General features: G+C 31.6%; 1 protein-coding gene across 1 annotated transcript in view; it reads right to left on the reverse strand.

Moving 5' to 3' along the window:
• Positions 1-13,974, reverse strand: part of LOC131841594 (uncharacterized) — a 119,612-nt gene that overhangs the window by 39,316 nt on the left and 66,322 nt on the right. Inside the window, exon 2 of the mRNA XM_059189915.1 lies at positions 12,590-12,733. Within this exon, the coding sequence (XP_059045898.1) occupies positions 12,590-12,733 (144 nt within the window). The remainder of the gene's footprint in view (positions 1-12,589; positions 12,734-13,974) is intronic.

Consider the following 13,974-nt stretch of genomic DNA (forward strand, 5'->3'; position numbering starts at 1 on the left):
TAGATTTTTTTTTTATTTTACTGCCTCGAATGTGGTCTAACGGTGTAGTATACCGCCTTAACTCAATTACCGGTTTAATTTCTCGCACGATCAAACATTTGTATGTATTGTATTTATGAGTATGTATTCCTATCAGTTGTCTAGTATCTCTCTCTCTCTAACTCAAGCTTTGTTAGTTAGTTAGTTAGTTTAGGACTAGGAGGCGCTGTATGTATAATCCTGGTTATTAACTATATAATTTAATAAACTTACTGTACAACTAAATTTACTATGTATTTGGCGACAATTCTACTCCATCCGAAAATCTACAGGATGAGTACGAACATTCGTTTCAGGGTCTCGCCTCGCACTGACCATAAATAAATCTATTTTGGTTCTAATTATTATTATAAATTTTTATTTCCTCAATTCTTTTTCTCTTTGGAACGTGTAATCCTTACTGAAAACACGCAGAATCACGGTCCATTATTGTTTCTAAATAACCGCAGTGTTTGTCAGTATATGAACAATGGAGTCTGCTTCAGCCGACAGATTAACATGAATAGCCAAAATAAAGCCTTTTTCGTACTATACTATGTTTTTATATTAGGAAGAAAATATAAATAATAACCGAGGACTTTTACAAAACGAAAAAATACTTTCATTTTTTTGTAAATACATAAATAATATATATAGAAAACTCCCAGACCGACACAAACAATCACACTCATAAATACAAATTATTGCAATATTTCATATAAAAATAGATTATAACAAGAGATAAAAGATTGTGCAATCAATCACAGTAATAGCTAGTATTTTTTTTTAAGAATAACGATCTAGATTTTGTTGTTGTTTTTCTCGATTGAAATCATTTCCCGAATTGGACAAAACAGTATATAAAAAAATATAAATAAAGTAACAAAGTTTATATGCGTGGAATTTTAATAGCTTCTTTCCGTATTCGAAATATATTTTGTTAAAAACAGTTTACAGCGAATAATGTTAGATAAGCGGAATCCCTTGAGAAGGAAAGAGGTAATAATGTTGACATAAAGTCTTTCTGCTATCTTGAAAACGCACCGAAGAATAATCCACATGACATGGCTCATTACACAGATTGTGCTTATCCATATTACCTTTTTAAATGTTTTAAGAAATTAGATTAAACAAAAATAGGTGTTGGTTATATCTAGGTTTTATGAAATATTTAAGACATTAAAAATAACAAATTATATATATTTATTATTATACAAAAAACATTAAAAAATACTATATTATGTCAACACGGGTATAATTGTAATTACTTTTTAATGTAGGTACTGTTAATAAGATTTTGAATTATTTCATATTGTACGAGTTGAAATAGTATAATAATTAATGAATCGAATGTTTCCAGCTACAGTTATACATATTTACTGGAATAAATCTTAATTTTATTTTTCTAGACTTAATATTATTAAGAGTTTTGTATCAGTGTTAGCTATTACATCTTACATATAAAATATATGTATTTTAAAGTGTCTGTGAAACTCTTGTTTTTTCTTAATTTTATCTTTGTATTAATATATTTAACACATACATACATATGCTTGTGGGGCTTGGTCTGTTCGGGTTACGAACACTGATTAGAATATATAGCATATGCTGGTGGTCACTCGATTTGATTTAATATACCTATATATTTTATAGATACATAAATTTTTTATGCTATCTATTCATCATAGGAAATAAATCTTATTGATACCATCTAAGAGATCCCAGGATTTCCAAGCTAACACAAGAGTGTAAAACTAGATTTTTTAGGTCAACGTCGATGTCTTTTGATTTGTAAGTAAATTTCTGTTATTTATGTCGTATTAAATTACGACTGAAGTATACGAATAAATAAAAAGTCTATAAATAAATATAATGAGTAATTAAATAGATAAATAAATATTTAAAACATATATATATATAAATTATTTACGTCTACTTAATTAATAAAATCCGAATTGTGTAACAAAATTTCGTCAACAAAAGCTTACAAATGAATTGTGCGGAATTCCTCTCAACATTGATGTGACAAATGAAATTATATCTGTCTCCCTTCGTTCATAAATTAAGTGTCCTTGATGTAATAAAAAATATTTTCATCATGCCCAATGACGGGGAACAGTGTAGCGTGACTTGCTGTACCGGAAATGAATGTGGGTCACGGATAACTCTGAGTACTTGTAGATAAATACAGAGGGGTCCACCTCGTGCAATGCAGCCCAGTGGGATACATAAATATACTGCAGGTACATATCCGACGGCCTCGGTGGTTGCGGTTGGTTAAACTGCTTTACGTCCTATGGTCGTGTATTCGATTCCTTACACGATTCAAACTTTTGTAATCATCAGTATGATTTTTTGTATCGGTCTGGGTATTTTCTACACATATTATGTATGTATTTACAAAAAAGGGATTAAGTGGCTTATATTAGTTGTCTAGTACCCGTAACACAAGCTCTGTTTACTAAATAGCGTTGTGTTAATTGTCCAGAGCTATTTAATTTATATTTAATAGCATCGATGGTCTAGCGGTTGGTTAAACCGCTTAACTTTCCATGGCCATGTATTCGACTCCTCACACGATTCAAACATTTGTATTCATGAGTATGAAGATTTACATTGGTATTTTTTCTAAGTATAAAATATCTTAGCCTGTATAGAACTGCAGTGGGATCGATACCAGAAGATGTATCTAAAGCCGCATTGGCTGGCTCCTTCCAGAGTTGGTTGGACCCCTGCCCAAAGAAAAACACGGTGAAGGCGAGTGTCCCATTAAGGACGTCTTAAATCTGGGGTCACAAGTCCGGGAACTGCTATAAGTTTCTTTCTGTGCTACACAATGGACCCGGCATGAGCACGGTGAATCCATGAAATACAGGAGAAGGGGATAGTTAATAATGTGGACTAATAAAATTATTGCTAGCAATGTACCATGTCAGGGTCACCTCTATGCAGTTCCCCTTGAAAACGTGTAAAATTGCCATTTGTCAAGATGGGCTAACTGACCTGACTTCATGCACATTTTATCATACTCCACTGGTGCTCCGCCAGCGTAAACTATAATAATAGCGCAGAATATTACACCATTCCATTATCGTCTATAAAAAAATCTATGGAAAGCTAAGAAGATAGCGAGTGCTCATAGAGACATCTATGAGCACTCGAGATATATCTCACAATTGACCGTAGTTCATTTTACATTTATTATTAATTAATATTATAATTGCGAAAGTTCGTGAGTATGGATGGATGTTTGTTACTGTTTCACGCAAAAACTACTGAACGGATTTTGATGAAACTTTACAGTATTTTACAGCTTATACGTCAGAATAACATATAGGCTATAAATTTCACGCGGGTGAACCCGCAGGCACAGTTGGTCCCTAACAATTAAATAGTTTTTTTTTAACGCTTTTGTTGGTATTTCTTATAATTCTATTAAATTTATTGGCAACGCTAAGCATTTCAGGGACTACCTCATCACTTTGTCAACGTCGCGTTTGGATGCTGGCTTACGAGAGTTACGAGAAGATGAATGTGTAAATTGTTCCCTTGTTTTTTTATTATTTATTTGGGTACAGTACGAAAAGGAATGGTGTACATTAAGTAATTTAGTTTGGAAAAAATGGGCTAGTGGGTTGCGTAACCGTTCTCGCTTAATATACCATGACTTAGAGCCAAGAGGTCGTAAGATTGAATCTGGCAAATAAAAAAATGTCTGCGTCAATTTATATTCATGGCTGTTTTTTCACGCAAAAATCACTTGACGAATTGTGATAAAACTTTACAGTAATATAGCTTATATATCAGAATAACACAAAGTTACAAATTTCAAGCGGATGAAACCGCGGGTACAGCTAGTAAGAATAATAGAATAATCTGGACAATTCACACAGCGCCATCTTGTCCCAAGCTAAGCAGAGCTTGTGTTATGGTTACATGACAAATGATATAAATAGATACATTTTTTGCCAATACATATATAATATATATAGAAAACACCAAGACCGATACAAAAATTCATACTCATGAATAAATTTTTGTACCGTGCGAGGAATCAAACCCTTGACAATCGGGAGTAATGCAGTGTATTAATCCGTTAGACCACCGAGGTCGTCAGATAATAATAAATGGAGGCCGTCATTTTTGATTGACAAACAAAAATTGCGTACGAAAAAAGCTGTTGAAACACTTACAAAAAATGATGAAAATGTAATACAATAAAAAGAATAATAATAAACTCTTTATTGTGTACATAGAAGAAATACAATAAGAAGAAAAACGATTGTTATTCTTTCAAAATGGTTAAGATTGAGAACACCTATATAAATATTCATAAATTTGAGTGGATACCGTGGTACTGGGAGCGGACCATCTGTGACAATTTTTTGTAGACATTGTGTCTGTTTGTATTGACGAGATTGTATCGATAACTGCTCAAGGGTTCCATGAAATCGGATATCATTTATATCGTAGGTTTTTGTAAGTTACACTGTTTTCGCGTTGTTTCTTATAAACAAATATGCCGAGAAATATGATTAGGAAGAGATTGCTTTAAGCGATAAGGCCGCCTTTTGCTGAGCACATCTATACTTATACTTTTTCAGCTCAATAGAGTTATTATTATTAACTAGCTGCTCCCGCGACTTCGTCCGCGTGGTATTCAACTTTATTTTTCTAATATAAATGAATTTTTCTAAAATAAAAGTAGCCTAAGTTCCTCCTTATTATATCAGCTACCTGACAAAAAAAGTCCCGTCAAAATCGGTCCAGCAATTTCAGAGATTAGCCGGAACAAACAGAGCGACAAACAGACAAAAATTGTAAAAAATGTTATTTTGGTATATGTACCTATGTATTTAAATTCACAATCATGTACTAAAAAACGGTTATTTCAATATTACAAACAGACACTCCAATTTTAGTTATATGTATAGATAATAATAGTATCTCTGGACTGTTCATACAACGTCATCTAGTCCCAAGCTAAGCAAAACTTGTGTTATAGGCATATAAGTACTTAAATACATTTCTTTCTAAATACATAAGGCCAATCATAGTATTGAGTTCTATTACATTAATAAAGTTAATAGTCTTTCATATATATATATATCTTTTATGTGTAAATAGTGATCAGTTGCGTTTACATTACACAGAGGAGCCTACAGAGAAGGCATAATACAGCGCAGCCTGCTAATGTCACTGCTTTTTCTATGTTATGTATAAGATTCTCGTGTCCCAATGTTAATTATTTCTCCGAAACAACTTAAATCGATTTTAATGAAATGTTATATGCATATTCAGGTTTGAGATTTGGCTACTATCTATCTTTACTATCTATACTCCAGTGATAAATGTTGTCCGCCCCTTACATTTGCAGCACATAACTTCAACACAGTTTTTTGTAAACTAATGTAGTTGTTTACGTTTAATATGTTACTGTTATAACTTTGTTTTTGGTTTAAATAAATTCTTTAATTTAATTTTTATTTTTCGGACAATTTATATTTTTTCCCCTTTTATCACCAACCCCTATTTTTAATAGCGATTTTAATTTGTATGGCAAAACAACGTTTGCAGAATCAGCTAGTTGTTATGTAAATATCTGTCTGTAATGCGAATAAATTACTTGCTTAGTTACTAGATAATGTAATATAGAATATATAATATTTTCTTGTCTATGATAGTACTTAATTTTGTGCCATTTAGGAAAAGTAATGTCATGATAGTTAGATCATATTCGTCAAACTCTGAAAATATAATAAATAATATATAACAGTGAAGAAACCACACCCCAAATATGAAATCGCCTGTATAGGTACATCACAGTGTTATTTTTTTTTTACAGAACAGTTAACATAGTCATCACAGTACATTAAAAATATACATTAGATCATTAAATTCCTAATGAACTCTCGAGTGATGGTAAACACTATTAACAAACTTAATTAGTTAATGTCGGCACTGAGCTCAATCGATAATTGCTTCGCTCTATGTCAATAGTACCTCGAATCTCATATCTCTAATTGATGAGCGAGTAGATGGACCCGCCTCTCAGACACTCTGCCGCCATACAAATAAAGGAAGAATTATTGTCGCCATTTCCTCTTGGCTTCCATTCAACTTGCTTGTACTATAACGTACAGTCAGCAAAGTAAGTGGGCGAATTTCACAAACTTTCCTTACAGTTGTTGATAAGTGTGCGCCAACTTTTGTTGCTGACCTTACCTACGACTTGGAGCCATAGTTTGCCTGCGAGCTTTGTTATTGTAACTTTACTTATATTTTTACCCACTATATATATAACGGGATTTTTTATCGTACTGAAACTATGTGGCATGATATAGTAGTGAAATTTAGAAATAATGTTACTTTATTCAATGCAATATTGAAAAATTCTTAATACAAATTTTGTTAAAAAATGCTCTTCTTAGACTGTATTTTCTTTGACAAATATTTGAGATACCGCAACTCTATATTCCTAAAATACTGAAATCCTTAAGACTCTTAGACAATATTTTACTAGACAATAATAAAATACATTATTGAAAATAGAATTTCATATTGTGAATATTCTATTTCTAAATCGGTTGCAGATTTCTTGTATCTAATTGTATTAGACGATAAAAAAATATTAAAATAAATATTTCGAAAATAGATTTTCAATTTGAGAACAGTCATTTCTATAAGCGATTACAAATTGCTTGTACCTTATTTTATTGGACAATAAATAAATATTTTAAATATTAAAATAAATATATTGAAAATAGAATTTCATATTGTGAACATTCTATTTTTAAAAGGAGTTGCAAATGTTTGACTTATGCTGTCCTGTATCACAGTCGCGTGTCTTCATACCATGGACGTATTTTGACACTATCTTTCAAATTAAGAACGTAGTAACGAACAAAAAACAATTGAACAACTTAACTATGTAGGTTTATTAGATAGTTATTTTAGGAAACAATGGCCTAAGAACTGTTTTGTTCTTAGACAAGAGTAACAGTTTTGGCGATATCAATATTGAAAATTTAGTATCAGTCTTGGCCGCACTTGCCAGATATCTTGGCTTTAAGTTTGTAACTTGGCAACTATTCCTTTGTAAAGCAGAAGAGAGAACGGAGGTATTGTGAAAGATTAACGTCCCGTTAACGGAATTGTTATTGTAGACTTTAGTAACTGTTCTGATCGTCCATTGTTGAAGTATTGCAAAATCTGTCATAATCCGTCAATTATCAAATACAATTATTCAATCTATCTATAGCTATAGATACAACAATTAGTAATTTCTAGTAGATAATAAGCATATTAAAAAATTCTCTTTTTCTGACTAATGCTGTAGGCCTCAATTGGTCTTTACAGCTTCACCGGACGCTATGGGGCGAGAGCAGATAGGAAACCCGTGGAAGGACTTTTGGAGCGGTTGAAGGCCACCATCGCCTGACGGATAGGACTTTAGTCTAAGGGCACCGCTAAGGGTTCCAACCTCGGCCCAGGCGTCGTAATTACGATTCCCGTTTGAATTGGACGGGGATCGATCGGCGGGTAATTTTTTACCCGCCGATCGATCTCCGCTTTAAGATATTTAAATATTTTCGTAATTTACTTTTCTTGTTATGTTCACATATTTCATGCAAATATATAATTTTCTATTACTGTAGTAATTGTTGGTGATTCTAAATAAATTTAAAAAATATTCCTGTCAAGTCAGCCTGTTCCCACCAACAAAAATTATCACCCAAAATTATATTGTTTGTTACTAAAAATAACATAAAAAAACATAGAGTACTGTTCGGAAGCGTTACAAACATAGTAGATTTTTTATACCATATTTGTAAGGCTTTTTCTACTATATTTTTAACGCTAGTAAGCCAGTTTATTTGATTCCACATTCAACTTCTACAAAAAAAGTCTATTTTATTCGTGACGTCACGTTATAAGCGCGGTAAACCCAAATGGTGAAATTCCACGGCGGTAATAAATAATTACGGCATGTAATAAAGTGGAACAAAAGTAGTCTAATATTAATTAACTAAGCTCTGATATAACAGTATATGTAATAACATATTTTAACGTATAGGTCAGGTTATTTCTGATTGGATCAACATAGTTTATTCCGATGTTTGTTCCATACTAATTTTATCAAAACTAAAGTTGAATTTTTATGAATATGCATTGAACATTTCTATGTTCATCTTTGTTTTTTTTTTTTATAGATTATGTGTTAATGCATAGTGGAAGATAATAAGATGAGCATGAAGTCAGGTCAGTTAGCGCATCATAATAAAGTCAACATGAATTTAGCACAATGGTTTCCAGCCAGCGTGAACCTCTTGAACAGGCAGGTGCACCATTCCATTTTCATCCATTAAAAAAACACAAACTATTTTCATTTTATAGAAGAACATCATTAAATTTCTATTATATAAGACTTATAATCTGAACCGACCGATTCTGGTGGTAAAAAAAAATACAAAAATACAAACCCGTAACTATAGCACATAATACTTAAGTTAGGTTAAGTTTTAAACAAGAAAGAATCATTGAATGGTATAAAGTAAAGGTTTATATGAAGAAATATTTAGAAGGTATGGTTGTCGGCAGCCATCTTGTTTTTCTGGCAATTTTTTATCGGTCGGCCATTGTTGAATCTGATTGTTTGAATGTGTGTGTATAAGTTAAACTTATAGTAGTTGATAATGATAATAATTTTATTATTAATTTCATGTATATACATAGAAACATTACCTGCACCGTATTGTTTTAGTAAAAAGTGGTAAATTTTTTTTGGGTCACGTACAAATATTATGATACGGATATGGTTTATATACATAAATAAAATCATGTAAATATATACTTAAATTGTTTTTCCGTTACCATATATTATACATACGAAAACAAATCATAAAGTAATATATTTACAAAACATATTTATTTCACGCATTTTACTTATATATTTATAAGTACACAATATTTTTTTCTGTTATGAAGTAAAATAATTAAAACAGACAAATGGACATGACATTTACACACTAATTAAGGTACCCTAAAATCGTCTTAAAATTAAACAGAAGTTTCTTATCGACAAAAAAAATTTAATCCTCCCTATCTGTTCCTATGCCTGATATCTCAAAGCAAGAAAAAAATACAAGAAGTATAATAAATAACTTGGAACTGTAAAATAAATGTTCTCCTATAATAAAAGTTGGAAAGATAACTTAATATCTTGGATTCTTAATCGTAAATTATTTTCTGCCACAAAGGTAGAATTGAGAAAATATTTCATAAAATAAATGTATACTAACTGTTGCCTGCGGAATTGCCCGTATCAATTACGATATATTTTCTGTATTAGTGTTGTAACTGGCTAATCGGATATGTCTTTATTATTCTAAGTTTGTATTTAAAATTATAGTACTTTTTTATTGTACATTGTTATTACCTATTATATATGTGCGTATTCCAAATCTTTTTCTATAGTTATCCTATTACCTATACACGTATATAATAAAACTACATCAATTAGCTTCCTGCATATATTATTGTCACTTTTGATATACCTCTACCAGACGTATTAGTCACTCCAAGTCGAGACAATCGTAGGATGAAGACATCCTACGATTGTCTCGAAGAGATCCCTATTTAGCAATACAGCCGCTCATTGTTACTTCCATCTTACTCATAGCAATAATATGTTTTGGGGGGAAGGGGATTGTTAGTAGGTAATGGAGGTCTAGTGTCCCCATTGCTAGCAATGTACCATGTTAGATCGACCTCGACGTGGTTCTCCCTGGAAACCATCGTAGTTAATTCCTGGTTATTTACGATGGACAAATTGCCCTGACCTCATGCTCATCTTATCATCCTCCACTAATGCCCTGCCAGCGTAAACCGTTAGCGTAGGCGGGTGCACTATTGTATTATTATCCAAAATATTTTTTTTTATCTATTTGTAAATATTAATTTATGTAACTGTTTTTTCTACGAGGGGAAATGTAAAGACTTGATTTAATTATATATAACATCCAAGGCCTCTGTAGTTCAGCGCACTGCCTTACTACCAATGGTTGCAGGTTTGATTCCACGAACGGTACAAACATTTGTATTCATAAGTATGATTGTATTGATTTGTATTCGTCTGGGTTATCTATGTACATTGTGTATATATTAAAAAAAAACTATGCATTAATATTAGTTGTCTAGTACCCATAACACAAGCGCTGTGTGAATTATCCTTGGGGTATTATTTCCATAGAATCTATCTATCTATTGAAAAAAAGTAATTAGTTTGCGACTACACGTATTTCATATCCATAAATGCTTTTGAATACAAACCTTACACAAAGGATTTACTTTATCGTACTAAAGTTATAATAGAATGGCTAATATTAGGCATCATACCGAACTAGGTCAGTAATCTCTAAATCTGATTCACTATATTGTCCCAACTTCGGAACTTCGCAATGTAACCACAAAGAGGGATGAAAGACCTCGGAATATTTTCAACAATAACAGGATTAGTGGTTTATGAAACATGAATTTATGTAGTTCTGTTTCATTCAGCGGTGAGTTAATAAATGCTGTATTTTATCACTTTATATATAACTAGCTGACCCCGCAAACATTATTCTGAGATATAAATTAAAATCACTAAGAGGGGTTGATAGTAGAAAAGTGAAAATTTAGAGTTGTAAGAATTTATAATGCCATATTATGTAATATTAAAAATAAAAAAAATTGTCCACAAAATAAAAAAAAGTGTTAGGGGTGGTCAACCCTTAGCACTTAGGGATATGAAATATTATTAGTAGACGAGATCTACTGAATATGCATATAAAATTTCATAAAAATCGGTCAAGCCATTTCGGAGTAGTATGGTAACTAATATTGTGACATGACAATTTTATATTTAAGATACATATACTAGGCGCAACTTAAAAATTGAATGAGAAGCATACTCAAAAAGTGAGATTATATTGTAAATATAAATAATAAGTATAGCATAAAATACACAACGAATACAATCACAAATACAATCGGTTTTCGAACTCCTATATTCTTAATCCGTTTGAAAGCTACAGCCACCTACGTCCTTACTTCTTAAAAGTATTCTGCACTTTAATATTTAAATGTGACCGGACTAAAGTCGGTTACTACCACATAGAAATGACTATTTCATAATGTATGAGCTGAAGCATGCATGCATTATAAATGTCTACTAGATTGCTGCTGGCCGCTAAGTTCATTACCATCACATTCCGAATTTAAATTTAAGTATTAATAGATCGCATAAATACTTAAATTCGAATTTAGAATGTTAAATAATTAAATTGTGTAAGCTGCAGCCACAACCTGTTAACTTTAATTCTAAATTTAAATCGAATTGTAACTTAAATGATTAATTATTAATTATCAGTTTAAAAAATTGAATCCAAATCAGTTTAAATTTAGAATATTAATAAGTCATCGTACACTGTAAACATTTGTAATTTAAATGAACATTTTTTAATTATTACTTTAATAAATTAAAATCAAAATATCTTTATTCATGTAGGTCTATTACAAACTCTTATGATACGTCAAATCTACCATCATGTAATGCGTATGGAATGCTTTCGATTTAGAGCAGACAGGAAATTCAACAATTGTTCTTTTCAAATGAATACACAATTCCAAAATTACAGATGAATTACAATTTCTACAACAATTTTAACCTTACCAGAGTTGTGATAACAAATTATTTTATGATTTTTTACTTTGACTATTCATTAATAAAGTCTACCATTGTATGAGTTACTTTTCACATTTGAAAAACGGTGAAGTAATTTTATAATATATCCAAAGTTATTACTTAAATAGTATTCTGTTACATAAAATCAGCCAGTCACAATAAGCTATAGAGAAGTCACGTTACAAATAAAAAAATATTTGATTGTAAACCTCTTTTGGTAGTTGGTTGAAAATGTTTATTTTTATATTAATTATGTATAAGGTAAATGGATTATCTTTATCGTTATATGAAATCCTCTTGTTAGGTATGCCTCAACGAGTATTTACACGTCAATGGGCAATAAACTCGCCTATTCATAGCCAGTCAATATGTTAGTCAAACTTGTATTATCTGTAGACATGAAAAGGACAGAGATAGTGGATTAAACGTTACCTATTACAACCTACACAATAGAGAGTGACAGCCTATTTTTATGTTATTGGAATGGCAAACAACCTGACGGTCATCTGATGGTAAACGATAATCGTCGCCTAAATACATGAACGGCATTGCGGGCATCACGTTATCATGTGACGCTTTCATGCGTTGCCATTCCAGAGCACTATTATCAAGCCTATGTACCATATAATATGCCAACTTTTTCAGGACAATTCATCCAACGCCATCCAGACTCAAGTTAAGCTAGCTAAAGTTTGTTAAATATTACACCCGGACCAATACAAACAATCATACTCAGGAATACATATGTTTGTGACGTGCGAGGAATTGATCCCGCGACAGAAGTCTTAGAGAATCTTATAAACATAAACAGTTGCTCAGCTGTGGTAAAAAACATCGACTTACCTTTATCGTCGGCTCGGAATTCGGCTTCCAGCTCGGCCTTGGATGGCTCCGGCTCTGGTTTCTTGGTGGCTGCCTTCATACTCATTGTTTTTCTTGTCTGGTGGCCCCTGAACGCTGCCTGTATCTTAGTCGCCGCTTGCTCCTCTGTAAAGAAGAAAATAACCTCATTGTTTTCTTTCTTCCATTCTTCTAAACAATAGACGTACGCACTTTTACACTTGAATCGTCTCTCAAGCAGGAAAATGTGCATGCAAATGTAGACAAAGAGAACAAGTAACTTACACATTCCCACTTCATTCGATCGCGTGAGTTTTAGCGCCTTATTAAAATTACTAATTAAAATTGCAAAATGATATTTTAATTCACATATTGTTTCAATAATTCACTCAAAGTGCTTATATAACTTTATAAATAAAATCACGTACCCTTTCTCAAATATTAAAACTATAAAAACACTTTTAGTCTTATGAATGCAGTCAAATAGTATTTTCTTTACTTTAAATTCGATTTCGTTCATTATTGTTTTTAAAAATATTAGCTACCTATATTTACCGTAAAGGAGCCTTCTGCTGTATTAGAAGTAATAAATTTTAGCAATTAATTAAATTCGTCAAATCAGGTACAGTATTCAAACATGTTACTATAACACATGTTCTAATGTGCAAATATATGTAATATCTGAGTGTAATTACAATTATTTGAAACTCCACGTCATAAAGTTTATATATTAACATAAAAGTTATTTGATTCCGCAGTTGTGTCGACTCTACATCCTCCAGTTCAATGATGAAAATAGTTTCAAAACATTGGAACCGAGTGAGGGAATGTAAACCTAAAGTTACATATACTTTGTAACAAGATCGCAACTTACTTCAAATTGAAAATGCTTTTTCGAAATATTCACTATCATTATTAAAACTTTTATTAGGACAGAACATGCAGTTCTCGACTCCTCTCCATACAAAACGTGCTACTATATTATACTACATACTATATTATTTACAAAAACGTAATACTATGCACATTTTCCACAATAACTAATTAAATTCGATAAAACTTTACATAGATTAAGGCAACGAAGGTTTCATACTAATCAGATTTTCATTAAACAAGTCAGTTTTAGAATTACACGTAACTGAAAAAACTCGATTTTCACAAAGTAAAAAGGACCTATCTTCATTCGTATGAACAATGCAAGGCAGTATAAAGGTGTGTAAATATTTTTTACAATAATGAATTGAAAATACCTCTATATGTACTGTAATAATAGAGTAAGCCGAGTAGAGCGGAACGTAGATATTTAGATTAAAATTTCAACTGAAACTTTTACTATCACAATCTAAGTTTACGCGGCAGGAAGCTCCTCTGAAATCTCACTGTCCGAG

This window comes from Achroia grisella, unplaced genomic scaffold (assembly GCF_030625045.1).
Source record: "Achroia grisella isolate CSIRO2021 unplaced genomic scaffold, CSIRO_AGI_Agris_v1 utg1847, whole genome shotgun sequence".
Lineage (NCBI taxonomy): Eukaryota > Metazoa > Arthropoda > Insecta > Lepidoptera > Pyralidae > Achroia > Achroia grisella.